We start from the raw sequence: 26,841 nt of genomic DNA on the forward strand, positions 1-26,841 counted from the left end.
CAGCCAGGCTTCCCCTTCTCCCACAACCAACCACCTCTGTCTTCTCCCCCTCCTCCCCCCACCCCCATCCTGGGATTTCAAGCTTCCCAAGGTCTCCGCCCCCGTCCTAGATCCCCTTCTCCCAGCACCCATCCCTTCGAACTGTCCCCTCCCCTAAAACCTCCTCGCCAGGAGCCCCGCCCCTCAGACATCCAAGCCCTCTCCCTCCAGCACCCATCGCTCTGGGTTACCCACTACCTCCTGGGCTCGCGTCCCGGGTAGCCCCTACCCTCTGAGCCCCTGTCTCCGCGTTACCCCCCTGCCCGACAGCACCCCTTTCCATCCCCGGTAGCTCCTACCCCAGCCTCTCTGGGCCTCGTCCCCGCACCTATCCCTCCGTGCTGCCCCCGTCAACGCCGCGCTCTCTGTAGCCGCCCCCCTGCCTCTCGGGCCTCCCGCTCCGCGGCCCCCGGCGCCATGGCGTGCAGCCTCAAGGACGAGCTGCTCTGCTCCATCTGCCTGAGCATCTACCAGGACCCAGTGAGCCTGGGCTGCGAGCACTACTTCTGCCGCCGCTGTATCACCGAGCACTGGGTGCGGCAGGAGGCGCAGGGCGCCCGCGACTGCCCCGAGTGCCGGCGCACGTTCGCTGAGCCCGCGCTAGCGCCGAGCCTTAAGCTGGCCAACATCGTGGAGCGCTACAGCGCCTTCCCGCTGGACGCCATCCTCAACGCGCGCCGCGCCGCGCGACCCTGTCAGGCGCACGACAAGGTCAAGCTCTTCTGCCTCACGGACCGCGCGCTGCTCTGCTTCTTCTGCGACGAGCCGGCTCTGCACGAGCAGCACCAGGTCACCGGCATCGACGACGCCTTCGAGGAGCTGCAGGTGCGCGGCCATGCGGGCTTGGGGCAGGGGCGGGACCAGCTCCGGGTCAGGGCTGGACCGCCTGCAGGGCCCAGTCAGAATTGACTGGGGGCGGGGCCGCCGTCAGGGTCAGGGACCTATCAGAATTAATGGGGCTGCGGCGAGGGGCGGAGCTGCGGCGAGGGGCGGGGCATTAGAGGCGGGGCCTTGGGCAGTCCAGGTCTGCGATAGACCTGAAGTGGGGGCGGTCAGGGATGGGTGGGACCGTGGAGACAAACGAAATCAGAGCTGAACCAGGTACCGGGCTTCGGCAAGGCTGGGGACGAGGCTGAATCAGAGCTGCGCTAGAGCAGAGCCAGTCAGGGGGGACAGGCTCCTGGGGACAGGTGCAGTACCAGAATGGTTCAGGGCAGAATTGAGGACATCTCTGTCTTTCAGAAGCGAAGATGGGAATACTGTCAGGCTAGAACAGGGGCGGGACCGCGGTCCGAGGATGGGTAGGGACTATACCAGGTAGTGGAAATCTAGCCGACTTGGAGGCAGGATAGGGCGGGGCCTCCATCAGGACCTAGAGGTCAGGATCAGTACTAGGGCAGATGGTGCTGGGTTAAGCCTGAGAGAGGGGTCTAAGCTAGGGTCAGGAAACTGTGCTAAGAGGTAGGGTCTGAGTGTCAAGGGCTGGGCCAAGGTGTATGAGGGTTTTTTGTTTTGTTTTGTTTTGTTTTGTTTTGAAGCTGAGATCAAGTTCAGAAGGTTTAAAAACCATTTGAGATTTAAACCAGAGGCAGCTTGAGAGCAGGGCCAGAACTTGAAGATTTAAGATTGGGGCAATAAGGCCCAGAGGTGAGGTGATTCTCTTGGAGTTTCCAGGGGCTTTTGATGACCTCCTTAGCTCTGTCACCCACATCAGGACCTTTGAGGACTAAATGAAACAGTGCATGTTGAGTAACTGAAGAATAGTTGGCATAGGATTGTAACTGGTCTCCCTTAAGCCCTTCTATTGTCACTGAAAAACTCCTGCTCAACCCTCAACGCCCTGCTTAAATGTTCTCTTTGTGAAACTTTCCCCAACCTCCTCTGGCGAAACAAATAGCATCAAAGCCCCATTTCATCAAATGCTTTCTATTGAAAAGTATAACATTTTAAAAAGAAGTGTTCCAAGATCAGCTACATTTGGGAAGTATAGTATATTGCCTATACCTCACTGGAGGACTCTCAGCATACATTTGCATATTAAAGGATTGGAGAAATCTTCTAGCAAAGAAACCAATTTAACTGTGTTTAATACAATGGTTCTCAAGCTTATTTGAGCCTGGAATCTTTTTCTCAAGCTAGACTGTTTAAATCCAGCAGCCCTGCATCCTGTCCTTGGGATACCAGCATAGGACTCAGTGCCCCAAGGACAGGGAAAGTCATCCTATGTATAACCCCAAAGCCTGGCACAAGGCCAGGCCCACAGTACACACCAGTAAAGGTTTGTTGAATGAATAAATGAATGAATGACCCATCCTGAATTGAGCTGGCCTTGACTGTGGACATTTGGAAGCAAACGTTCTTGGCTCAAATATTTTATGAAAATGGAGTGGGTCAACATTGGAGGTAGTGAGTTTTCTGGTCTTCCAGATGTTTAAGCAGGAGCTAAATAACTACTTTCCCCAGTGTTGTAGGGGTTCCCTCTCCCCTTACATTTGAATCTCTGTGAGTCTGTGTGCACCCAGCAGATACCCACGGAGATGAATGTTGGTCCCAGGAGAAATGACCCACGTTCACCATCACCCCCTTCCTGTCCCTTTTCATCCTGAAACCACAACTGATTTAAGTCTGGCTCCCTGAGGATAGAGGCCCTATCAGAGGGTGAACGATAGTCGGGGGCTCTGAGATAATCCATTCATGGCTTGCACAAGGCTGGCATCAGCCTTCTACCCCTAGAGTTCCTTCTACCAGGCACTGGTGTCCCCATCTCCCCATCTGTGAAGTCACCTAAACAGGGAAGAGGAGAGAACCTTTGACAGGTTTGGGTGCAGGTTGTGAGGGCTTGAAGGGACTCTGTCTGAAACCATTCGTCCAACTTCTTCATTATATAGATGTGGAAGCTGAGATCTGGACAGATGATGTGACTGACCAAAGCCACACTGCCAGTGACAGAGCCAGGGCTAGAAAGCACAGCCCTGCCCCAGGCCAGATCTCTCCCCTGCCATTCACCCTCTCCTCAACCTGTCTGACTTTCTAACTGGAGTGGCCTCTGCCTTCAGAGTCTTGGTGCCCTTGTCTGCAAACCAGTAAATCTGAGTTATTGTATTTTGTTTTGTTTTGTTTGCACTCTATTCGGTATCCCAGGGAATGCAAGAGAAATTGAATGTATGTTTTCTCCAAACGTTACTGAAACACTTTTACTCTTGGGGGAAGAGCAAAGCAGGACTGCCACTTACCCTCTAGTGCCCCGGCTCTGGGCTCAGACACACCTGGGTTCCAAACCTGCCCTCATCACAGTTGGTGTAACTCAGTAAGTTGCTTCATGTATACCTTGATGTGCTCATCTGTAAAATGGGTGTCACGATGATTGCTCCCTACCAGGATAATCAAGAAGCTAACCTGAGATGAACCTGCTATTTGAGGCGCCTGGCACATGGTACGGACTGGGTCAGCGCATGTTCCCATCCTTTCTCTTTCTACCTGTGGGAGCTCATGTGCCCAGCTGGATGGATGGATGCCCAGAACCACCTCTCTTGTCTGAAAAGGACAAGAACCTGGTCCCTCTTAGGGGGCCTCTGAGGCACAGGGCTTGGCAAGGTGGTGGCTGAGAAACCTGCCTCGCTTTGGAGGGGATAAGGCTCCTGGGTGACTTTTGAGCCTCCTGCCGTGGGCTTCTCCCTCCTGGCGGGGAGGCAGAGCTCATTAGATATTTATGCTGAGCCTGCCCCTCATACCCTCTCCTCCCACAGCAGCTGGTGGGTCTGTCTCCAGGGCTCCAGGAGCCTGGGCTTGAGCCCCTCTCCTGGAGAATTATAGACTCAGAGCTGGCAGGGCCTTGGGGATCATCTGTTGCAACCCTCACTTGACAGATGGAAAAACAGCAGTAGGGCAGGGAGGGGACCTTGCCCAAGGCCTCGAAAATCAGTGATGGTCAGGCCTGGACTTGGCCTGGAGTCTCCTGACAGTTGGCCTGCAGCTTTTACATTTATTGTAAATCCTGGAGGCAGCAGAGCAGAAGGGTTCAGAGCTCTGGCTTTGTACTCAGGCAGCTCCAATCCTGGTTCTGCCACTTACTGGCTATGTGACCTTACGAAAGTTACTTACCATCTCTGAGCCTCTGGTCCCTCATTGGCAGCATGAGAGTAACGGGGTTAGGATTAAATAAGATGGTATTTGTAAGAACTTAGTACTGCACCTGGCACGTAGGAAGTGCTCCATAAATGACAGCTGCAGTATGTTATATCATACTCAGCACCATTGACATTTTGGACCAGAGCACTGTTTGGGGTGGGGGGCTGTCCTACGCATTGTAGGATGTTTAGCAGCATCCCTGGCCCCTACTCACTGGATGCCAATAGCACTGACTCCCCTCTCCCCCAGTTGTGGCGATCAAAAATGTCTCCCCATACCCAATGCCATCGAGTCGACTCTGACTCATAGCGACCCTATAGGACAAAGTAGAACTGCCCCATAGAGTTTCCAAGGAGCACTTAGTGGATTCGAACTGCCAACCTTTTGGTTAGCAGATGTAGCTATTAATCACTAGGCCACCCAGACATTGCCAAATGTCCCCTGGCGGTCAAAATCACCCCTGGTTGAGAATCCCAGCCTAGACAAGTCCTATTTCTCTTTCAAGGCTCAGTTCAAATATCACCTCCTCTGTGAAGCTTTCCCTGACCTGCCAGGCAGAATTGCTTGGTACTCCAGATCCTAACACTGGGGTCAGATCCTGGCATCATCATATATAAGCTGTGTGTCCTTAGACAAGTCACCTCACATCTCTAAGCCCCCACGTGCTCATCTACAAAATGAGGATAATAGGACATTCTTGGGAAGGATGTAGTAAGGGTTAGGGATGCTATATCAGAAGTGTCTAGTACTGTGCCTGGCACATAGTGGGCACTCAGTACATGGCAACAGATTTTACATTTTGTGCCAGGTGCCCTGCTGAGCGCTTAGGCCTCAGAGCAAAGGGGAAGGAGGGGTACCCATCTCAGAAGGGTATGGGGCTTCTGAGCCCTTGCCTGATGCTTGGGACTGTGCTGAGCGCCTTCCTTGTAGTACCTCACCTAATCTTCATAGCACCATATTGAGTGGGTGCTGCTATTTGTTCCTTTTACAGATGAGGGAACAGGCTCAGAGGAATTAAGTGAGCCAAGTAAACGGCAGAGTCAGAATTTGAACCCAGTCTGATTGGGCCACTCATAACCTCTGAGCCACCTCGGAGGCCTGGGTAGCTGTCTCTCACCCACCCCGCCTGTCTTTGTACCAGGGCTGGGCTAAGGACACGATCTGTCTGTGCCAGCTGATGTGCCGAGGGCAGGTGGCTGGGATCATCTTCGTCTGGCAAGGCGTCTGGCTCTCTGGCCGTCTCAGGTTCCAAACCCCCAGAGAGGGGATCTGATTCCATCTCAGCCACCTCCTCCAGGCCTCATGTGACCATTGGAGCCTCTCCCGAGGCCTCCTTCATGCCAAGGAAAAGAGTGGTGCGTTAGCCTGGAGTGGGGTGTGTGATCCAGAGACACGAGGCAGCCACACGAGGAAGGAACAGGCTTCCGGGACCAGGTTCAAATCCTGCCTCTGGCTAAGTGGCAGGCGCTGCTTTCACTGAACCTTTTTCCCAATGTGGGAAATGAAAACGAGAACAAGACTCCCCACTTTTTGTGTAAAGACAGAGAGAGACTTGCTACCTATTCAAATAGATGACAGATGTGAAGGCACTTTATTTTGTATTGTGAGCAGGCAGGCCACTGGGTTATCTTTGTCCCAGGGAAGCAGCTTCTGCAGTTATTTTTTCCCAGGAAAGGGCAGGATTTATGGGCAAACAGCAGCCTCTGCAGGAACAAGGCTGGTCATGGGTTAGACCTGGAGCTGGCTGTTGCCATCACCTCTTCTCTCTTCACAGGTGTCCGTGGGCAGCTAGGAATGCCCTGTTCATCCAGGACACCTTGGCTGAGCACAGGCCACAGTGTAGAAACTTGTGGTTGAAGTTGGGGGTCCCAGGACGTTTATTTTATACAGAGAAAAGGATCTAGCAGGGAGTAATAACAACAGAAAATAATAAAAACTCTAAAAAATCGTAGCCAAAATTTATTGGGCACTTACTATGTGCCAGGTGCTGTGTTACAGCCATTTAACCCTCATGACAGCCTTTTCTCCTTTCCCTACTTCCTGAATGGGACTATGATCAGCACCATTTTACAGACGAAGACACTGAGGCTAAGAAGTTCAGTAACTTGCCCAAGATCACTCTGCAAATAGGAGGCAGAGCTGGGATTAAAATTCAGGTGTGTCTAGCTCAGAACTCAACCTCTTCATCAACGCTGTGACTCAGGGAGCAGCCAAGTGGAGAGGGACCTCAGAAACTATACAGCTCAACCCTCTCCCCACTTTATAACTGGGGAAACTGACTTGCCCAAGGTCAGACCAGAGCTCAGATCTCCCAATTCTTAGCAGTATCATTTACCTTCCTGACCTTGAGCTCTGCTTGGACGCTGACTCTGAGCTTTGCTTGAATGCTTGGGGCAGCTGTGGAGAATCTGGAGGTGGTTTCAGTCTTGGACTCATGGATTCGTTCAATAATGTATCTAGTCGACACTCCTGCTGTGGCTACTGAGGGCTAGGCCCTGTGCTGGACCCAGGAGAGAGCCAAACTAGACCTGGCCTCCGTCTAGTAGACTGCTAGGTTGTGACCAGGTTGCTCTGGTTGTAACTGAGAGTTGCCCCAGGCCTTCCTGGAGCTCACAGTTGAGCTGAGTCCTGACGGATAAGCCAAGTACTTAGGGCCAGGGAGTGGAAGGAGAAGGCATTACAAGCAAAGAGAACAAAAACATCTACAACCAGCATTTCCTAGGTGCATACTGTGCCAGGGTCCAGGCTATATGTTTTGGCAGGCTCTCTCTCTTATTAATCCTCACAGCTACCCTATGAGGTGGATCTCATTACCCCATTTTACAGATGAGGAAACTGAGGATCAGAAACTATGCCGAAGGCCATACAGCCATTAAGTGTCGCTGAAGCTGGAACTTGGACTCAGGTTATCTGAGTCTGACCAAGGACAGGCATAGAGGGGAGCACCTGTTTAAGTGGTACACTGTGGCTGGAGGGGAAGGTGAGAGTGTGGAGGCGAGAATAGGAAACTGAGGCTGGACCAGCTCATGAAGGGTCTTGAATGGACCCCCCTTCCCCACAAGGAGCTTGAACTTGATCCTGAAGATGCTGGGGAACAGAGGAGCGTGATGTGGTCAGATCTGCAGCAAAGTGCACTGTGGAGCAGGGTGGAAGCTGGACAAGAGGGGAGAGGCTAGAGACAGGAGGGGCAGCTAGAGGTATTGTCAGAGATTGGGAGGCTCCAAAATGGACAGGGAGGGTTGGGGTTCAAAGATATGGAAGAATTCAGGTCTATCATGAGGGGCAGGGGCATCTGGGGCTTTGGGAGTATAAGAGGATTGGGAAAGGGAAAAAAGAGAGGCAAGTTCAGTGGTGATGTTAAGATTGCTGGCATCCTTGGGTCAGAGAGGGAAAGAGAAAGCAGTGGGGGGAAACAGAGAAGGGAAGAGCCTTGAGCGTCTACTGTGTGCCAAGCACGATGCTGGGCCTTTCACAGATGTCATCCCTGTTAGTCCTCATCACATCCCATGATGTAGCCCTTAGCCCCGTATTATAGATGAATTTTGAGAGATGGGCCTCAATGTCACACAGCCAGGATTCAAACCCAGGTTTTTCTGACTCCAGAGCTCATGCCGTGTCCCCTGGACACCACTGCTTGGTGAAGGGGGTAGGGTGTAGAAGGGTCCCTGAAACCAGAGAAAGTTTCTGGCAGCAGCTTTATTTCTGGGTTGGGGAGAGGCGTGGCCAGGCAGGAGGGGCTTGGGGGAGAATCAGAGCGCTGTCTGTCTGTCCTCCCCCTGTTGCTGACCCCATCCTGGCCTCTCCAAACCAATGCAAGCCCCAGAGCCTCTCAGCTGGCATATTTGCATAATTGTGTGTGCAGATCTGCACCAGCCCAGACCCCACCCACTCTGGGGAGGGAGAGTCAGAGAGCTGTGGCTCTGCCCTTGAGATGTGTTGCTCCCCAGGCCCCTCTGCCAGCCCTGCCCCTAGCTCTGATGAGGCCCTGCAGAGTCTAACTCCCCAAGGCTGACGTTCAAGGCCGCCTCCACCTCCCACCCCTGCCCCAGTTAGCCCCAACTGGCCTTTCTGGCTTGTGACTCAGCCCACCTATTCCAACCATCCCCTACTGAAACCCACTTCCTGCACACGCCAGGTGTGCCCCTCCCCAACAAGTTCTCTTGGCCTAGAATGCCCTGGCTCCATCCTGGGGACTTGAAGGAACCCTGTCCATTTGTCTTCCTTGAGCCTCCCATCAGAAATAAACTCTCTCCTTGAAGCTCCCCCAGTTCAGAGTCCCTATTGCATATATAATTATAATTACTATTTGATGATAACAACAACTTGTATTGACTGAGCACACCCTGCGTATCATGCCAGGTCATGAATTAAGCCACTTATCCTCACAACAAGTCGATGAAGTAGGTGCTATTATTAACCCCACTTTACAGATTTGGAAACTGAGGTGGAGGGAGATTGTCACTAACAGCCAGGTGGTGGCAGCTGGATTTGATCCTAGGAAGTCCCTCCATGTTTATCTTGTTCCCCCTTATAGTCTACCTATTCATGTTTCTGCCTCTGACTACCTGTGAACTCCCCCAGGACAAGGATTGTGTCTTCAGCCCTCCTAGCGGCCAGTGCAAAGCCTGACCACTTGGTCTAAGTGCTCATAGGCAAGCTGCCTAGCCTCTCGAAGCCTCAGTTTCTCCCTTTATGAGATGGGGTAATGATGGCGCTAATCTCTTGGAGTTGTGAGAATTGGATGACATACTGCACCTGTGAAACTCAAACCCAAACCATGCCCAGCTCCGGCTTCTCTGGTCCCGAGCTTCCTTGGCCTTCCTTGGAGTTACGCCATCACTCAGGGGTTTATCAACAGGTTCCTGTCTTCTGTCTGACCTCTCTCTGCAGGGAGCAAGTTTTCCAGTTTGTTCTCTTCTGTCAAGCTGTGTGGCAGTGGCCCAGCCAGTCCTTTTCTTGGACCTCTGTTTCCTGTTCTGGAAATCTAGGGGATTGGGCCAGATGATCCCTGGGGTCCCTTCCTGCTCTGTCCATCTGAGGAGCGAAGAGGGGCCTGGACACAATAAAGGTGGGGACATGGAAAAGTAACTAAGAAGCCTCATATGGGACATGGTGACCACTCCATCTCTGGAGCACCCAGTGTATGCCAGGCTTTCTGTTCTACGAGGCTAAGTACTCCTGGGAAGTATTATTATCCTCATTTTGCAGATGAGGCACAGAGAGGTTAGGTGGCATGCCCAAGGTCACACAGCTAGTGGGTGGCAGAGCCAGCCTCCTAACCCAACTCTGTCTGATCCCAGGCCTGGTAGGAGTCCCTTGGGGGGACACAGCTCAGGCTGCCTCCTACGTCCTGCTGTTTGGGTTCTGGGTTTGGTTTTCCTAAGCTAGATGTTCCCTCAAGGGTCTGTACTCAGCCCACCTGGAGAGAGCTGCCTGCCTGGGGCCCTCTCTACCCTCCCACCCTTCCACAGGTGAGCTCTGACCACAGCCCAGCTTCTTCCCGGGGCAGGTTCATTCTGCAAACCCTTACCAAGGCTGCTCTGTGCCTGGCCCTGTCCTAGGTATTCACAGCCCAGGCTGACTGCGGAACCCAGGCCCTGGCCAGAGCTAAACATTTCCATGGAAACCAATTTAAAAGGCAAACTTCCTTGAACCCCATCTCAGTGCCAGCCTGTTCCTGAGTATGGGGGATATGGAGAGGGGACATTAAGGGCCCACCCTGGAGGACTCATGGGCTAGTATGGGGATGGAGGAAGGACAGATGGAAGAAAAGCTAACCATGATACAATGGGCTAGAAGCCTGATACATACAGATGTCTGGACCCTGTGCTGGGGAGCACCCAACTCCACACCCGATTCTTTCATTTGACAAATAAATTTATTGAGGACCTACTGTGTGCTGGGCACTGTTCTAGGCACTGGGAATAGAGCAGTGGACAAGGCAGATAAGATTCCTGCCCTCATAAAATTCACATTCTAGTGGGGGAGACGAGCAGTACACACAAGAAGTCAAATAAGTGAGCAAGGTCATTTCAGACAGTGGAAGGTGCTATGAAGACTGTGAAATAGTCCTCAGGCAAGACCTGTTTGAGGAGGTGGCATCTGAATGGAAACTTTGTTGATACAAAGGATTCACCAGAACATCTGAGAGTGGAGTGCACCAGGCAGAGGGAACAGCAAGTGCAAAGTCCTAAAGCTGAAACAAGCTCAAGATAATGGAGGAACAGGAAGAAGGCCTCTTTGGGTGAATGGGAGCTACGGGGGAGGGGAAGGATGATGGAGGCGTTGAAACTGGGGTGAGGTGAGTGAGGCACTTGCTTTCAGGTGCAGGATTTAAGCAGGCACCAAAGAACTCAGTAATCCAGATAAATAACATTTAATGTGGTATTTTTTAAAATCAAAATGAATGCAAAAAAAATCCAAGATGAAGCAAATATCAAATTTTTAAATAAAGACAAGATGAGTAACAGTGCTGTACTGAGCCATATTGGAACCTGAGGCAAAAGGAAAAATCGGTAATACTGATTCTGTCCTTATTTAAATTTTTAATATTCTGTTTATTGTGGATTTTTGTTGTTGCTGCTTATCATAGGTGTCATCATTGTAGAAAACTTGTCGCCTGGTGTTAAGATCATGGTCTCCGGAAGCAGACTGCCTGGGCTCCAATTCTGGCTTCACCCTTACATTCTTAGCTGTATGCTTTTGGACTGGTTTCTTAGCCTCTCTGTACCTGTTTCTCCATCAGAAAATAGGGCTAATAATACTGCCTCGGGGTTATTGAGAGGACTGAATGAATTAATGCAAGCAGAGGGCTGAGAACAGTGCCTAGAGAGAGAAAAATAGCAGTTAGTTGCAGCAATGAACGGCGGTACAGCCTTGGTTCCAACAGAGGATTCTAAGCGGGGAGCCACGGGGTCGGCTCAGGGTGGCCAGCATGTAGAGGTGGATTGGGAGAGGGAGACAGAGCTCCTAGGATATCCTGAGAGGCGGATGTTGCAAAATTCCAGACGAAAGATGGAAAGATGGGGACGGACTCTGGAGATGTTTTAGGAAGCCGATGCCCCAGTTCGCTGCCTGGGCCAGGTTTGGCCCGCGCCCCCATTCCGGCCTCGTGTGTGTTCCAGAGGGAGCTGAAGGAGCAGCTCCAGGCCCTTCAGGACAGCGAGCGGGAACACACGGAGGCGCTGCAGCTGCTCAAGCGCCAGGTGGCAGAGACCAAGGTGAGACTGGCTTGGACGTGCGGACCGACCGAGGCCCGCTGAAGTGGGGACGAGCCTCGGGCTTGCGTGGGGGCGGAGCTTCGCTGACCTAACCTGGCGCGGAGGGGCGGGACGTGTGGGGGCGGGGCCTAGGGTGGGGCCCAGCTTGAGGCGCCTGAGGGCAAGGATTTGGGACTGGTGCCTGGGTTAAAGTTGGGGCCCTCCAAGGCCAAGGTAAGGGGGGGTCCTTTCTCCCTTCCCGCTTTGGGTGGAAGTTGGCGTTGGCACCAGGGACCCCTGTACAACTGGGAGTATATACCCAGTCTTTTTTTCCACCCCCCTCGTTAAACACGCCCGTTGCCCTAGGAGCCATCCCTGGACATGTCCCCTCGCAGCTCATCTCTCAAGCCCTCCTCATGGCTTGTGGCCTCGTCCTGGTACCATCTCCCTTCTTTACCTCAGGACATGGGGATATGTTGTCGTTGTTAGGTGTCATCGAGTCAGTTTCGACTCATAGGGACCCTGTGTGCAACTGAACACTATCGGGTCCTGCACCATCCTCACAATCGTTGCTATGCTTGAGCTCATTGTTGCAGCCACTATGTCAATCCATCTCACTGAGGGTCTTCCTCTTTTTCAGTGACCCTCTACCAAGCATGATGTCCTTCTCCAGGGACCAATCCCTCCTGATAACATGTCCAAAATATGTGAGACGAAGTCTCGCCATTCTCGCTTTTAAGGAGCATTCTGATTGTGCCTCTTCCAAGACAGATTTGTTTGTTCTTTTGGCAGTTCATGGTATATTCAATATTCTTTGCCAACACCATAATTCAAAGGTGTCAATTCTTCTTCAGTCTTCTCGTTCGTTATCCAGCTTTCCCATGCATGTGAGACGATTGAAGACACCATGGCTTGGGTCAGGCACACCTTAGTCTTTAAAATGACATCTTTGCTTTTGAACACTTTAAAGAGGTCTTTTGCAGCAGATTTGTCCAATGCAATGTGTCATTTCATTCCTTGACTGCTGCTTCCATAGGCGTTGATTGTGGATCCAAGTAAAATGAAACCCTTGACAGCTTCACTCTTTTCTCCGTTTATCATAAGGTTGCTTATTGGTCTACTTGGGGATATGGACTCTGAAAAGATAGGGCCAAACCCTGCAGTCTCTACTACAAAAACCCAAAGCCAATCCCATTGCCATCAAGTCAATTCCAACTCATAGCAACCCTATATGGCAGAGTAGATCTGCCCCATAGGGTTTCCTAGGCTATAATCTTTACAGAAGCAGACTACCACATCTTTCTCCTGCGAATGGCTGGTGGGTTTGAACCACCAGCCTTTTGGTTAGCAGCTGAGCCCTTAACCACTGCACCACCAGGGCTCCTTTTGTCTCTACTACAGTGGTTTGAAAATAAAAGCCTTTTTCCTTGACCTGAGAGGAAGGGCGTGAGTTCTGATCCAGCCACTAACTAATTTTGTGACTTTGTAAATGGCATACTTTTCTGGGCCCCCAGTCTTCCTATCTGTGCAGTGGGTACTCTCCTCAGCTCCCTTCAGTCCTGAAGTTTTGAATCCTAGCACACTACTAAGGGGCCCCCTCTGAGTTTCCCCCGCAGATATCTCACTAACTTGCTTTGATTTCTTCCCCATCTTTCTGGGACCAAGAACTGGGAACCAGGGCCCAGCTGCCAAGCCGTGAGGCGATTTCAGTGTGGCTCCACTCTGTTAGCAGAGGTGTGATGCCAGCAGCAGCCAGAACAGAACCTTAGGAATGCGCTGGGCCTCCGGAGGTCACCCTGGGGCCTGGAGAGGCCATCAGTGACCCAGATCTTTGCCCCAACTTGGCCACTGACCCGCTGTGGGGTCTCAGGAAGGTCAGGACAAATATTCCTTCAGAGAACATTCCTGAGTGCCTCTGGGCAGGACTCTTGTTGGGCAACAGATGAGAAACACTCCCAGGACCCTGGTTCAGTTGCTTCCCAAAGCCTCAGTTTCCCCATCTGTCTGGTGATTACACACCTCTCAGGTGAAGACGAGCAAATGGAAGCCCCTGTCTGGGTAAGAGGAAAATATTATGGTCTGTTTCTTCTCAGCATTCTCTTCTCTCCATCCACCCCGCCCATTGTTTTTCTCCACTGACCTCTTCCTCCCCCGCTTTCCTGTCCATCTGTCTGCCTCTGGGGGGTCCTGTGGGGCCACCTCCCCCTCCAGTTCCCCCAGCCCTGCTTCCTGTCTGGACTGGGGTGTTTATACAAGAAATGCCTATGGATGCTTTGGAGGTCATATTTCACCTGGTGCCTGACCTGGCTTTCCTGCGGCGCCTGCCCCTCCAGTGGCCCAGCCTTGGGGCCTGTCTGATCTCCCTCCTCAGGCCCTGTGTTTTCCTTGGTCGGCCCTGGTGGGGTGATGCATTCTTAGCAGAGTGCTTTTCTGAAGCGGCCCCAGCTCCTCCTGTTTCCAGGGGTGTGGCAAGCTGGGCTGGGGGCTGCTTTCCCAACCATGGCACTGAGGGTCGGAGGCGGGGTGGGGGTGGCTCTGCCCTAGAAAGAACAAAAGTAAATGGCACACACCAACTGAGCTGGACTTTCCTCTCTTCTGGGAATCGTTTCCTATATATCGTCTCACAGAAACCCACAGAATGTCACCTCGACAACAGCAGGACTCCCCAGAACCTAGCACAGTGCCTGGCGCACAATAGTTATTGGAATAAATGAGTGAAAACAAATCACCTTTAGGGGTAGGAAATGTTATCCTTACTTTACTGGTGGCACAGAGAGGTTGAGGGACTGGCCTGAGGCCCCAAAGCCAGCAAGTGACAAATTGGAAGCATACTGTCCAGGTCTGTCAAAGCCAGTCTGTCAAATTCCAGCCTCACGCTAGGCTGTCCCCCTGGGATGCCCTCAGCAAGATCTATGGCTTTGTGGTGAGCCAGCCAGGTAGGTTGGGAGGACCCATCTGGGACATGCTTGGGGTTCCCGGGATGGCTGTCACTCTGACGTCGCACGTCTGAGCTGCCCTCTCCCTGTCTCTCCCTCTTTCTCTACCCACCCTCCCTTGTCCTGAGGACACTGGGCCCCTGACCTAGGAAGAAGATAGAGCCCATGCCTGTGTCTACAAAGCAGTCTTGAGCAAGAGTCTTCCTTCCTTTGCTCCTTCCCTCCTGCCGCACTCAAGCAGTTCCTCACTGCCAGATTTGTGCCAGGCCCTGTAATGGCCATGGCGGGCAGGGGCTAAGAAAGACATCATTCCCACCCAAGAGGCACTCCTAAAATGTGGGGCAGCATATTAAGAGCGTTTGCCAAATGCTCTGGGAGCATCCAACTGCCTGAACAAGTTAGAGTAGGAATCACAAAGGAGGTAGCTTTCGATCTGGGTCTTGCAGGATGAGTAGGAGTTTGCCAGTTGAATAAAGGGTTTGGGGGTCATTCTAGGCAGATGGAATTGCAATGCTGGGGTCAGATTGAGAACGGCTTTGAATGCCAGGCTAAAGAATTCAGCATTTTACTAGTCATCAAGGAGCCAAGAAAGGTTGTCAAACAGCCATCAGCTGTGACCTTGTTTGCACCAGAAGGATACTCTCGTGGCAAGTTTGTTGGCAAAGACATGGAGTTAACTTCTGGATCAAGTAAGTTGGAGAGACCTCACAGCCTCAGTTTCCCCACTTGGGATTCTGGTGGTGCAGTGGTTAAGCACTTGATTGCTGACCAAAAGGTCGGCCGTTCTAATCTGCCAGCTGCTCCATGGGAGAAAGAAATGGCAGTCTGCTTCCACAAAGATTATAGCCTTGGAAACCCTATGGAGCAATTCTCCTCTGTGCTATAGGGTCGCTGTGAGTCAGAATCAACTCAACAGCAATGGATCTGGTTTTGTTTGTTTTTTTTAATGGCCTGTTTCTTCTCCCCAGCATTCTCTTCTTCTTCCACCCCCATTGTTTTTCTCCACTGACCTCTTCCTCCCCAGCTAGTCCATGAGTCCATCCTGGGTGGGAATGTCTACCTCAGCCCTGTATCCCATAAGACCCCATGGAACCCCATGGAACCCCAGGGGGATGTGTTGAGAAGGCAGTTGGAAAGATGAGTGTGGTGCTCAGGAGACATGCAGGGCTATTGAAGTGGACTTTGGTGTCTACCTTAAAGCAGTGGGTGTTGAAGATAAGGGCAGATGTGTAGGGGAGAATGGGAGGGGCAGGCCCGGCAGGCCCCGAGGAACATGGAAGGCAGAGAGAGGCAGCCACAGAGGTGGGAGGTGAACCAGAACTTTCTGTTAGTAGAGGGTGGCCGGTTGGCCAAACACTGCTACAGAGTCAATGAAGCAGAACCAGAGGGGGAGACCATGGGATTTGGGGGCCTTTGGTGGGAAGCTCCAGATAGTGCAGGAGGGCAGGCTCCATTTCCTCATCAGCAAGGGCCACCACAGGAGTCTCAGCCCCCCTGGGTGAGGGGGCTCAGGGAGGCCCCAGGCAGCCTGGCCGTGCATCCCAGCCTCTCCTCCGCCCCTTCTTTGTCTGCCTGGTGCTCTGGGTGGGCATGCGCAGGAAGGCTGGCCCGCTGCCAACACTTCTTCCTGCAGGCCGGCATTGTGGCGGGGAGGGAACAGGCCCTAATTGAGCCTTTGTTGAGCCTCCCACAGAGCCCTGGGCACTGAACACAGCGGGGTCTCTGACTCCATGAACTCCCAGCCAGAATCCCACAAAGTGAAATTGCAGAGGCAGGCCCCACACATAGCTGCAGCCGTCGTTCTGACTCTAAGCCTTTACATGTGCTGTTCCTCTACCTGTTCTCCTAGCACCAGCTGACATCCTGCGCATCCTTCAGGCCCCAGCTCAGAAGCCACTTCTCAGTGAAGACTTCTGGGACATGCCGGTTAGAATGGATCCCTTTTTAATAACCAAGCACTTCTCTGCAACTCGAAAAGTGCTACACGTTTTATGAACATTCCCTCATTTAATCTTCTCCATAACCCTGCAATATAGCTTTTGTTACCCGTTTTACAGAGAAGATAACTGAGGCTTAGAGATCTTAGGCATCTAAGGTTGCCACAGCTAGAGACCCAGAGCCAGGATTCTTTTCCAGGCTATCACCACTCTATCCCCTTCTGGGCCTGGCACTGCTCACGGGGGCAAAAAGAACCCCATAAGGCCATGCTTACCTTCTCTGAAAATGGCCCTAACCTCCAGCTCTCGGTCCCTAGCCGGAGGGTCTCAGGGGTAATGGGACAGCACAAGTGTCTTCCAAGGTTGTCTGGCAGCTTATAAAGCTCTTTGACAGTGGTAATCCCCCTGTCATCTTTCGTTGAGCCCCATGGGTGAATTTTTTAAAAACAAAAACCTCATTGTACCGCAGACTGAACTCAGCATCTTCTCCCTGTCCCCAACTCCCCATGCCAGCTTCCCCATCCCTCCCACCCCAAGCCAGAAATCTGAGCATCATCCTTGACACCCTTCTGTCCTGCACCCCTACAGCCAGCCAGTCACCAGGCCCCAAGAGTCTCCCTCCTAAAGCATCTTTCAAACTGTTTCCCTTTCTCCACTAGTCCTCTTGTTCAGCCTCATTGTTTCACGTAGATCCTCTTATTGGTTTCCTCATGGGCCACTTAGAACTATTTGCTGTCCCTGGCCACGCCATGTCCTTTCATATTGCCGTGTTTTTGCATGCACCATCCTCTCCACCGAGCACACCCTTGCCCACTGTCTCCTCTCCTCCTATCAGGGTCGGTTTCCTCTTCTCACCCAGGGCTTCCCCTTCCCACTCCCCCTGCCCTAACCCCTGATGACTGTTCCCCACAGTCTTCCACCAAGAGCCTGCGGACCACCATCGGTGAGGCCTTCGAGCGGCTGCATCGGCTGCTGCGTGAGCGGCAGAAGGCCATGCTGGAGGAGCTGGAGGCAGACACGGCCCGCACGCTCACCGACATTGAGCAGAAAGCCCAGCGCTACAGCCAGCAGCTGCGCAAAGTGCAGGAGGGAGAGCAGATCCTGCAGGAGCGGCTGGCCGAAACTGACCGGCATGCCTTCCTAGCCGGGGTGGCTTCGGTGTCTGAGCGGTAAGTGCCCACCTGCCGGGGCCTGCCCCAGCAGGCGTCCCCTCCCCCAGCCATGCAGGTTAGTGGGAGTGGAGGCAGACTGGGGGTTAGCAGAGACTTCGTTCATTCAAACCTTCACCAGACAGTTATGGGGTACCTGCTGTGTGCCAGAGCCTGAGCTGAAGACTTTCTGTATTTACATTATTATATATATATTATGTATGTTTTTTATATATATTATATATATTTGTATTCGTATTATATTATTTATGTTATACACCCTCTCCTCACTTATAATCAACATGGTTAGGTTCCAAAGACCAGGTCATTATGCAAAATCATTGTTATGCAAAAATGGAGGACAACCACATCAGATCACAAAATGGAGGATGACTGCATTATTACATAACTGCCAAATTACATCATTACATAACTGCCAAAGCACTTGAGAATCATGGCCCAGCTAAGCTGACACATAACCTTAACCGTCACAGCCAGCGTTACTCTTTCCTCGTACCTCGGCATTTGTTGCCAAACATATGTTGTTAACATGCAAAATATTTGGATAGTAGATTTTTTACTATTGTCGTAAATGCGAAACGTTGGATAAGGAGATAGTCGATAGGTGAGGAGAAGGTGTAACTATATCATGCTATTTATATTATGCAACTATTTTATATTAAATATATTACTTATGCTATATATATTATATTATAATAATATTTAAATTATATGTAATAAATAATAATATTTTTATTATTATATGAATGCTTTGTATTACTATAGCCCTTCCAGCCCCCTGCGTGGTGCAAATGGTTAACACATTCAGCAATAAGTATGGAGGCAGCAATCCAGCCCCCAATGCAGCCTGCTCTCCTTCTTTCATTCCAGGCTCAAGGGGAAGATCCACGAGACCAACCTGACATACGAAGACTTTCCAACCTCCAAGTACACGGGTCCCCTGCAGTATACCATCTGGAAGTCCCTGTTCCAAGACATCCACCCAGGTAAGGCCCTGCCTGCCACTCCCTGAGAGGGCCCAGGAAGAGGTGAGGATTGCCATGGGCTGGAGCCAGGTGGGACATGTCCCAACCTGTCTCAGCCCATAGCACAGGGGCAAGGCAGAGGGGTGAGAACAGCCCTTTGCTGAGTACCCTCTGTGTTCTGGGACCTGTGCTGGGCACCTACATGATCACTCAGCTCAATGAACCCTCATAAAAACCTCATGAGGTCAGTTCCATTAGTATGCCCATTCTCCAGATGAAGAGACTGAGGCCCCGACTGGTTCATTCATTCATCCTATACATACAGTATATGTCAAGCACCTGCCTTATGCCAGGCACTGTTCTAAGTGCTGGAGATATAGCAGTGAGCAAAATAGGTGAAAATCTCTGCCCTCATGGATCTTACATCCTAGGGAATAGCAGAGATGTAGTTTACTAGATAATGATAAAGGCTAAGGAGGGAGGTTAGGGAATGCTGAGGTAGGATACAGAAAGATAGAGGGTCCTATTAGAAGACCTCACCAAGACTGAAGGAAGAAGGAGAGTGAGCCATGTGGGTATCTGAGGGAAGACTGTTCCTGGCAGTGGGAACACCAAGTGCAAAGGCCCTGAGGCAGGAGCGTGCCTGACATGTTCAAGGAACAGTAAGAAGACCAGTGCAGCTGGAGTGGAGTGAGTGAAGGAGAGAGGGAGGTGAGGAGGTCAGGAAGGTAGCCCTCCCACCCTTAATACTAATAATAATAATTTAGAGAGGGAGGCCATGACAGCCTGTAAGGCCAGTCTGAGAACTTTGACTTTTACGCCGAGTGAGATGGGAGCTATTGGAAGATTGGGGGCAGTGGAGCTGACTTAAGGTTTTAAAGGATCCCTCTGGCTGCTGGGTTGAAAATAGACTGAAGGAGGACAAGGGTGGAGGCTGGGAAACCAGTTCGGAGACTACTGCTATAATCCAGGTGAGAGATGATGGTGGCTCTGACCAGGGTGGGGGCAGTGGAGGCGGTGAGAAGTGGTTGGATTTTGTATATATTTTGAAGATAGAGCCAATTAAGATTTGCTAATGGATTGGATCTCAGGTGTGAGAGAAAGAGAGAAGACAAGGACGACTGCAGTACAAGGTTCTTAGCCTAGGTGCCTGGAAGGATAGAGTTACCATTAACCAGGATGAGAAAGGCTAGAGAGGAGCAGGTTTTGGGGGAGAGGTCAAGAGTTCAGTTTTAAAACCTGTGAAGTTTGTGATGACTATTAAATTTCTAAGTGCTTATGTTGAGAAGGTAGTTCAAATGACAAATCTGGAGTACAGCAGAGAGGTCAGGGCCAGCGTCATTAACAATGAGCCTAGATGAGATCATCTAGGGAGTGAGAGAAGACAGAAAAGAGGAGGGTCACCCTAATATTTGGAGCCCCAGGGCATTTATAGAAGTCAGGGATGGGAGGAGGATCCAGCCAAGAAGACCGAGAAGGAGCAGCCAGAGAGATAGGAGGGAAACCCCGGCATGTCCTGTCAGTCAGAAAAAGTGTTCCCAGGGGTGGCCAATGATGTCAACGGCTGTTAAACCAAGTGCAGGAGAACCGAGAACTGACCATTCTCCAGGTTTAGCAACACGGAGGTCATTGGTGACCTTGACGAGAGCTGTTTTGGTGGAGTGATAGGGGTTAAAACCCTAATTGGAGCCCAGCCAAGAGAGAATGGGAGGAGAGGAAGTGGAGACACCAGGTGGAGACAATGCTTTCAAGGAGTTTTGCTAAAGGGCAAGGGAGAAAATGTGGCAGCAGCTGTTTTTTAAGACTGAAGAAATAACAGCCTATTTGTGGGCTGAGGATGAAGGAGAGAGTTGCTGCAATGAGGGCCTTGACTGCCGCTCCAGGGTGGAATCCGCTGTACAGCTGGAGGACCAACGTCTGCTAGGGGCCCAGAAACTTGGTCTGCTGGCCCCAGGGAGGCAGAGTCAGTGGGCATGGAAGCAGATGGGACAGTGCTGGGCTAGGAGCTGGTGAGAATTCTCTTCTGATTGCTTCACCTTTCCCAGGGAGATGACAATAAAAAATGTCTCCAGATATTGCCAAATGTCCCCTGTGGACAAAAGTGCCCTGGTTGAGAACCACTGCCCCAGAGACAGCTGCCTTCAGGAGAGAGGCTAAGGGAGCAGTAGTGTGTGCCCTGAACAACCTGCCGAAGACAGCAGCCTCTGGGGAGTTCAGAGAACAGCAGCCTGTTTGGCCAGGCCCCTTCCTTTGTCTGTGGGGCCTGGGAAGTCACTCTGGCTCTACTGTCAGCACCAAGGCCCTTTATGTCCAGATGGGAGGGGAAGGTGCCCCCAGGGACCTAGCCCATAGATTCTAGCAGTTTCCTGCCTCCCCCCACCCCCCAACTCAGGCTTCCTACTGGGTCACCTGAGAACCTATCTAGCACCTGTCACTCCCCTGCCCCGCCCTGCCCCTCAGCCTGGCATCAGGAACTTCTCTACCTACCCAGCCTGATTGCCCCAGCTCACAGGCACAAACTTCCTCCCTAGCCAAGCCAGGCAGCCCATTGTCCCAAGGACACCAGACACTGCTCCTCTTGCTCCTGCCACCTCCCTCTCCTGGGCTGCTCTCTCCTGTCCTCCTGCTTACCTGAATCCAATCATTTTGAGTCCTAGCATGTTTACTGCCTAGCTGTGTGACCCAGGGCAAATCACTCACCTCTCTGAGCCTCAGTTTCCTCATCTATAAAACAGGGATAGTTGGCATTTATCTCCCACCATAGATGTGAGAATTAAATAAAATCGTTTATTTGTAAATATTAATCCTGGAACTTAGTAAGTGCTTGATACCTGTTTGTTATTATTATCTTGATGCATCAGATGCTTCCTCAGTCTTGCTGAACAGGCTTTCTGGGGCCACATAATGGAAAGAACATGGTGTGAAAAGACCTCAGCTCAAGTTCCAACTCTGCTTGCACCCCAGTAGCTCCTTGAGCAAGCCACTTAATTCAGAAGAAGTCTTCTTGGAGCCTCAGTTTCCTCTTCTGAAAAATGGGTACAGTAATTTGTGCCCCTGGAGCTGCTATGATGCTCACATGAGTCAGTGGGTATGAAGATGGCTTGGGAATGCCCAAACTGTGCAGCTGAGGGCCTGTGTGGGCGGAAGGCCTGAGGGACCGAATTCTTTAAAGGCCTAGTCAGCAGAAAGAGCTGACAGCATTTCCTGACCTGTCAGGCCTCTCCAGGCTTGAAGCCCAGTCCTTGAGAACAAAGAAGCACAAGACACTCGCTTGGTAGTGGTAATGGTGATGGCAGCTGGGGCTGTGCACCGGGAGCGGGTTCTCTGCTGCTGGAAGACACTTCCTGAGACCTCAGCAGGGTCTGCTCCTTCCCAAATGCCTTTTGACCTCGTGTGTCGCTTCTCTGAGGACAGAGGCTGGGTGTGTCCCTGCACAGACACTGGCTTCTCAGAGGGGAAGGGCACTGCCATTTTGTCTTCTGTGTCTCTCTCTGGTCTGAAGACTTTTACTCCTGCCAACCCTAACCTCTGGAAGGCCAGAGGAGGCCCAGAAGACAGAACCCTCTGTCTGTGGTGGGGAGTCCCTGGAGGTGGACCAGCAGCCAGGGTGTCAGGCCCTGCCCCAGCCTTACCCCTTGGATGTAAAAGCCTTCTGAGAGTCAGGCCATGCCCCCTGTCTAAGAGAGCACCAGGCCCCGCCCCATGGGAGGTGGGGCCTTTTTCACTGGAAATCAGGCCCTGCCTCTAGTCCTGCCCACAATGCCAGCACAGCCCAGTTACACCAGGTCCCGCCCCTAAAAAAAAAACAAAAAACACGTTGCCTTGAGTCAATTCCGACTCATAGTGACCCTAAAGGACAGAGTAGAACTGCTCCATAGGGTTTCTGAGGCAGTAAATCTGTACGGAAGCAGACAGCCACATCTTTCTCCCACAGAGCGGCTGGTAGGTTCAAACCACAGACCTTTTGGTTGGCAGCCAAGCACTTAACCATTGCACCATCAAGGCTCCTTGGCCTGCCCAGTGAGTGGTGGGGTCCTGGCCTCATCCAGTCCCCCATGCTTCTGGCAATGTCATTCCACCCCCAAGGAGCTGGCGCTCAGTGAGGTCAGGATTTCTTTCCTCCTGCAGGCTCGTTTTCATCCAGCTCAATCCCTGAACCACTGAGAACACCCTTGGCTGCCTCCTAGAGCGCCCTCCTCACTCGTCAGTGGCATCTAGAAATGGCCTGCGTGGCCCTAAAAGGCTTAAGATTCTGAGGCGGCACCCAAGTGCCTGCTTGCCAGTCTCCCCTGGTCCTCTGACCTGAGCCATAGTTTCACCTGTTGCTAGTCTGTTCCAATCATCCTGGGCACCTTGGCCATGGGCCTGCTCTGACCCTCTTGATCAGAAGTCTCTGATATAGACACCCAAGTGTAACCCACCTCTCGCCGTAGGCCCCATAGCAGTGGTCCTGTTTGTATCTAATTAGGTGCTTCTCTCCCCAGTACTTCCCCACACACACCTCTCATATCCCCTGAATCCCCCATCTCCACCCCGCTGTGGGAGTTCTCCATATTCCAAGTGGCAGACTTCTGGTTCTGACAGACTGCCCTGTGATCACACTATAGGGTGAAACGTTCCTCCACTAGCCTAGTGTCTTTCTTCTCATGGTTCCCCCTCCTCTATGACCCTGGACAGAAAATTATGTTTCCATTGACCCCTCTATTCACAGAGCTAATTGTTTCCGCACAGCCCTCCAAGTTCTAAGAACAGGAAAGAGGAGTGTAAAATGCAAAACTAAATTGACTCCTGACAGTGATCATGGAAGGGGCTTGCTACAAGTCAGCTTTGCTAAGGGGTATATGAACAGGAGCACGGTTCAGGGACGGGCTGTTGTTCCCTTTTGGAGACAGTCGCCATCACTGAGGTCTCTTGTTTCAGCGTATGTACGCAGCCGACAGGGGTGATTGAAGTATAGGGTAATTCTCCAGTCACGTGTAATCAATCACGTGTAATCATGGCCTTGCTCCACCAGGTAAGGAAGAGCCAGAGAGCTCCTTCCAGAAGAAACTGGTGGCAGGATTCCTTCCCCCACTTCTCCTCCCCTTGTCTTGCTCTAGCCTGGAAATAAATGGTCAGCCAGGCTAACAAGAGCCAGTCCCAGGTCCCCTCTTCTCCTTCTGGCTGGTCCTCATCCCCCTCAGAGGGGAAAGAGTAAACAGAAGCAGTGACAAGGGTTCATGAGACTTTGGAAGCCAGACCTGCTAAGCCGGTGTGGTCATCCCAGAGCCAGGTGACCCAGGCTGTGTTGCCTGCCCAAAGAGCAAAACAAACGGGGTCAATTTATTTGGCAAGACTTTCCAGTAACCTGTCCTATGGCAGGTACCCTGCTAGGCACTGGGCACACGAGGGAGAACCCAGCTAGACAATACATGGTTCCTGCCCTTCCAGTGGCACAGTCATTAAGAGCTCAGGCTGTTAACCAAAAGGTCAGCAGTTCAAGTCCATCAGCCACTCCTTGAAAACCCTATGGGGCAGTCCTGCTCTGTCCTGTAGGGTCACTATGAGTTGGAATCAACTCGACTGCAACAGGTTTGGTTTTTTATGGTTTGCCCTTCTGGTGCAAATGAGGGGACACAGAAGACTATACACCATATCAGGAGAGGAGCTCAAGCAAAGTTAAGGAGTTTCAAAGAGAGTGAATCCACCAGCTGGGTTACCAGGAAGGCTTCCCAGAGGATGGGCCATTTGAACTGAGCTTCGTAGTGGTGATTACAACAAGCAGAGCGGAGAAGGGAGGGAACAGCCTGAGCAAAGGCATTGGGCCCCAGTGGGAGGTGGGGAGTGAGAGATCGGCTAGAAGACAGGGCTGTGAACAAGCAGCCATCGCCTCTGCTCCCTGGATCCAGGTTTACATCTGGAAGGACCGTAGCCATCACTCTTCCACCTGGAGGGCAGGGTTGTGTGCAGGGTCACACAGCAGGTCAGTGGCCTCTTGAGAACCAGAACCCTTCCGTTAGGGAGATGCCACATAGTGAGTCCACAGCCTTCTCTCCACTCATCATCTCTCCCTCCCGCACAGTGCCAGCAGCCTTGACCCTGGACCCCGGCACTGCCCACCAGCGCTTGATCCTGTCCGATGACTGCACCATTGTGGCCTATGGCAACCTGCACCCACAGCCACTGCAGGACTCACCGAAGCGCTTTGACGTTGAGGTGTCCGTGCTGGGATCTGAGGCCTTCAGCAGTGGCATCCACTACTGGGAGGTGGTGGTGGCGGAGAAGACCCAGTGGGTGATCGGGCTGGCCCATGAGGCTGCAAGTCGCAAGGGCAGCATCCAGATCCAGCCTAGCCGTGGCTTCTACTGCATCGTCATGCACGATGGCAACCAGTACAGCGCCTGCACGGAGCCGTGGACGCGGCTCAACGTCCGTGACAAGCTTGACAAGGTGGGTGTCTTCCTGGACTACGACCAAGGCCTGCTCATCTTCTACAATGCTGATGACATGTCTTGGCTCTACACCTTCCGTGAGAAGTTCCCGGGCAAGCTCTGCTCCTACTTCAGTCCCGGCCAGAGCCATGCTAACGGCAAGAACGTGCAGCCACTGCGAATCAACACCATCCGCATCTAGTGTGGACTGAGCAAGACCACAGCCTCCTGGGGCCACGGCCACCAGTAAGAACCCTGCCCAGGAGATGGAAGGCCTAGATTCTAGCCTAGCTTGACCACCCTGAGACCTCAGGCCAGTTTACCTTTCAGTCTCCATTTGCCTGTCTGTAAAGTGAAGGTTGCACTCCATGATTCCTAAGCTGTCTTCCAGCACTGATGTTCTGTAACTCTGACCTTGATGGGAACATGGCTTTATCCAAGGATGTGACCTCTTTCTCTTCTGGACAACCCCTGCCCAACCCTCATCCCCATTGTCTCAGGGGCAGGGAGATGCTTCCCTACGTCTCCCTCCTGACCAGATGCCCTGGACTCAGGATATGTCAGGGTGTTGCTGGCAGATGGAAGCTCAAAAAAGACACAGAACCCTCATATGCTCCATGGCCTAAGACTTGCTGGTGATGGACCTGACCAAGCTGGTGATGGGCCATTTGACCCTTGACCCCAGCCCACAGTAGCTGGTTGTAGGGCTTTCTGAGAACCACCCTCCTGTCATCCCCATACCACGAGCTACATATTTCCTACTTTTCCCACTGACCTGCAGGTCAGAGATGATGCTATGAGCAGGTGCCAACCTGAGAAGGCAGCCAGTAGTTGGGCACACATGTGACAGTCACTGTGCTACCACCTTCCTGCCCACAGGCCTAAGGACAGGTTGAGGGCACATCCTGAGGCAGACACATAGTCATTTGCCCAAGGGCACTTGCAGGACAAGCATCACTGGATGGTCGAGGTCCCTCTCAACAAGGGTGCAGCCAGCCCTCACCAGCCGGGACCCTGTGACCAGGCTAGGGTGTGGGGAGGCTTCTGGGAGCAGCTATTTTAGTCAAGACCTGAGTACTGGGAAGGGCTGTTGGCTGGGACCCCGCCTCAGACTTGACATATGTTTCAGCTAGAATTCTGTTGCCGACAACAGGAGCCCCTTTAGCTAGTTTAGACAGACAAAGGATTTATTACCAGGTCCCTGGAGGAGCAGGCTTTTTGGTGAATTTCCAGGAATGACTCTCAGCCCCCAGACTCATAAAGTCTCTATTGTAACCAGGAAAGCTACTCCCATCTGCAAGAAGCCACTGCATCAGGAAGCCGCTAGCTGTAGAACTGTGCTTCCTCTGCTACCATCCATGCCAGCAAATGGATGTCCTGAGGCCTGCCTCTCTCCTGCTGAACTCAGTTCCCAAATCCAAATCTCTGCAGGGATTCTGTTTAGGGAACCTAAGTCAGATCCCTAAGCAACGGAGTCTGGGAAATGTAGTTTTTATCTTTCTAGAATCAGCAGTACAAAAGGCAAACTAAAAGAGGTTAGAATGGATGTTGAGCAAGCTCATTCTTGGTTTTTGCTACAGCATCCAAGCATGAAGAACCCAGGAGAGACTGGAGTTCACCTCTAGGCTTTCACTTTGGGGCAACAGAGCCTCAAGGTGTCCTGATCTGTGACTCTGTCCCTGACCATGGTCAGGAACCTGAGGAATGAGCCTACAGAACCAAGCCGAAATGTCTCCTCAGCTTTGGCCTTTCTTTCTAGTCCTGGAACCTAGATTCTGTACTTGGGGTCTCTGACCACATCAGTTCCAAGGGAATAGCTGACCCTGGGGAGCTCCCACCTCACAACTGCTGTCCACTGGAGCCTCCCCTGGGTGGGAGGAATCCTCACACCACCCCTTCAGTAACCCCAGATCTCTGGGCCACTCCCAACAGTATTTTTATTTAAAATATTACCAATTTTGTGAGTTATAATGAATTTGTATTAAATTAAAGTTATAGGATGTCAGTGGTCAGTTCCATTCATTTTGACAAACACAGAGGTCCACCTATTTTGTCCCA

General features: G+C 51.9%; 1 protein-coding gene across 1 annotated transcript; it reads left to right on the plus strand.

Annotated features, from left to right (window-relative positions):
* Positions 1-456: 456 nt before the first annotated feature.
* Positions 457-25,121, plus strand: TRIM62 (tripartite motif containing 62). The gene is made up of 5 exons (XM_004371978.2): positions 457-864; positions 11,292-11,387; positions 17,152-17,408; positions 18,279-18,394; positions 24,435-25,121. The coding sequence occupies exons 1-5, from the start codon at positions 457-459 to the stop codon at positions 24,983-24,985; spliced, it is 1,428 nt and encodes a 475-aa protein (XP_004372035.1). The 3' UTR covers positions 24,986-25,121.
* Positions 25,122-26,841: the final 1,720 nt, after the last annotated feature.

Source organism: Trichechus manatus, unplaced genomic scaffold (assembly GCF_000243295.1).
Source record: "Trichechus manatus latirostris isolate Lorelei unplaced genomic scaffold, TriManLat1.0 scaffold00015, whole genome shotgun sequence".
NCBI lineage: Eukaryota > Metazoa > Chordata > Mammalia > Sirenia > Trichechidae > Trichechus > Trichechus manatus.

Coding starts and splice junctions, on each gene's coding strand:
- TRIM62 (XM_004371978.2), top strand. CDS start 457: ATGGCGTGCAGCCTCAAGGACGAGCTGCTCTGCTCCATCTGCCTGAGC. Junction 11,388..17,151: donor GCCAGGTGGCAGAGACCAAG/GTGAGACTGGCT, acceptor TGTTCCCCACAG/TCTTCCACCAAGAGCCTGCG. Junction 18,395..24,434: donor GTTCCAAGACATCCACCCAG/GTAAGGCCCTGC, acceptor CCTCCCGCACAG/TGCCAGCAGCCTTGACCCTG.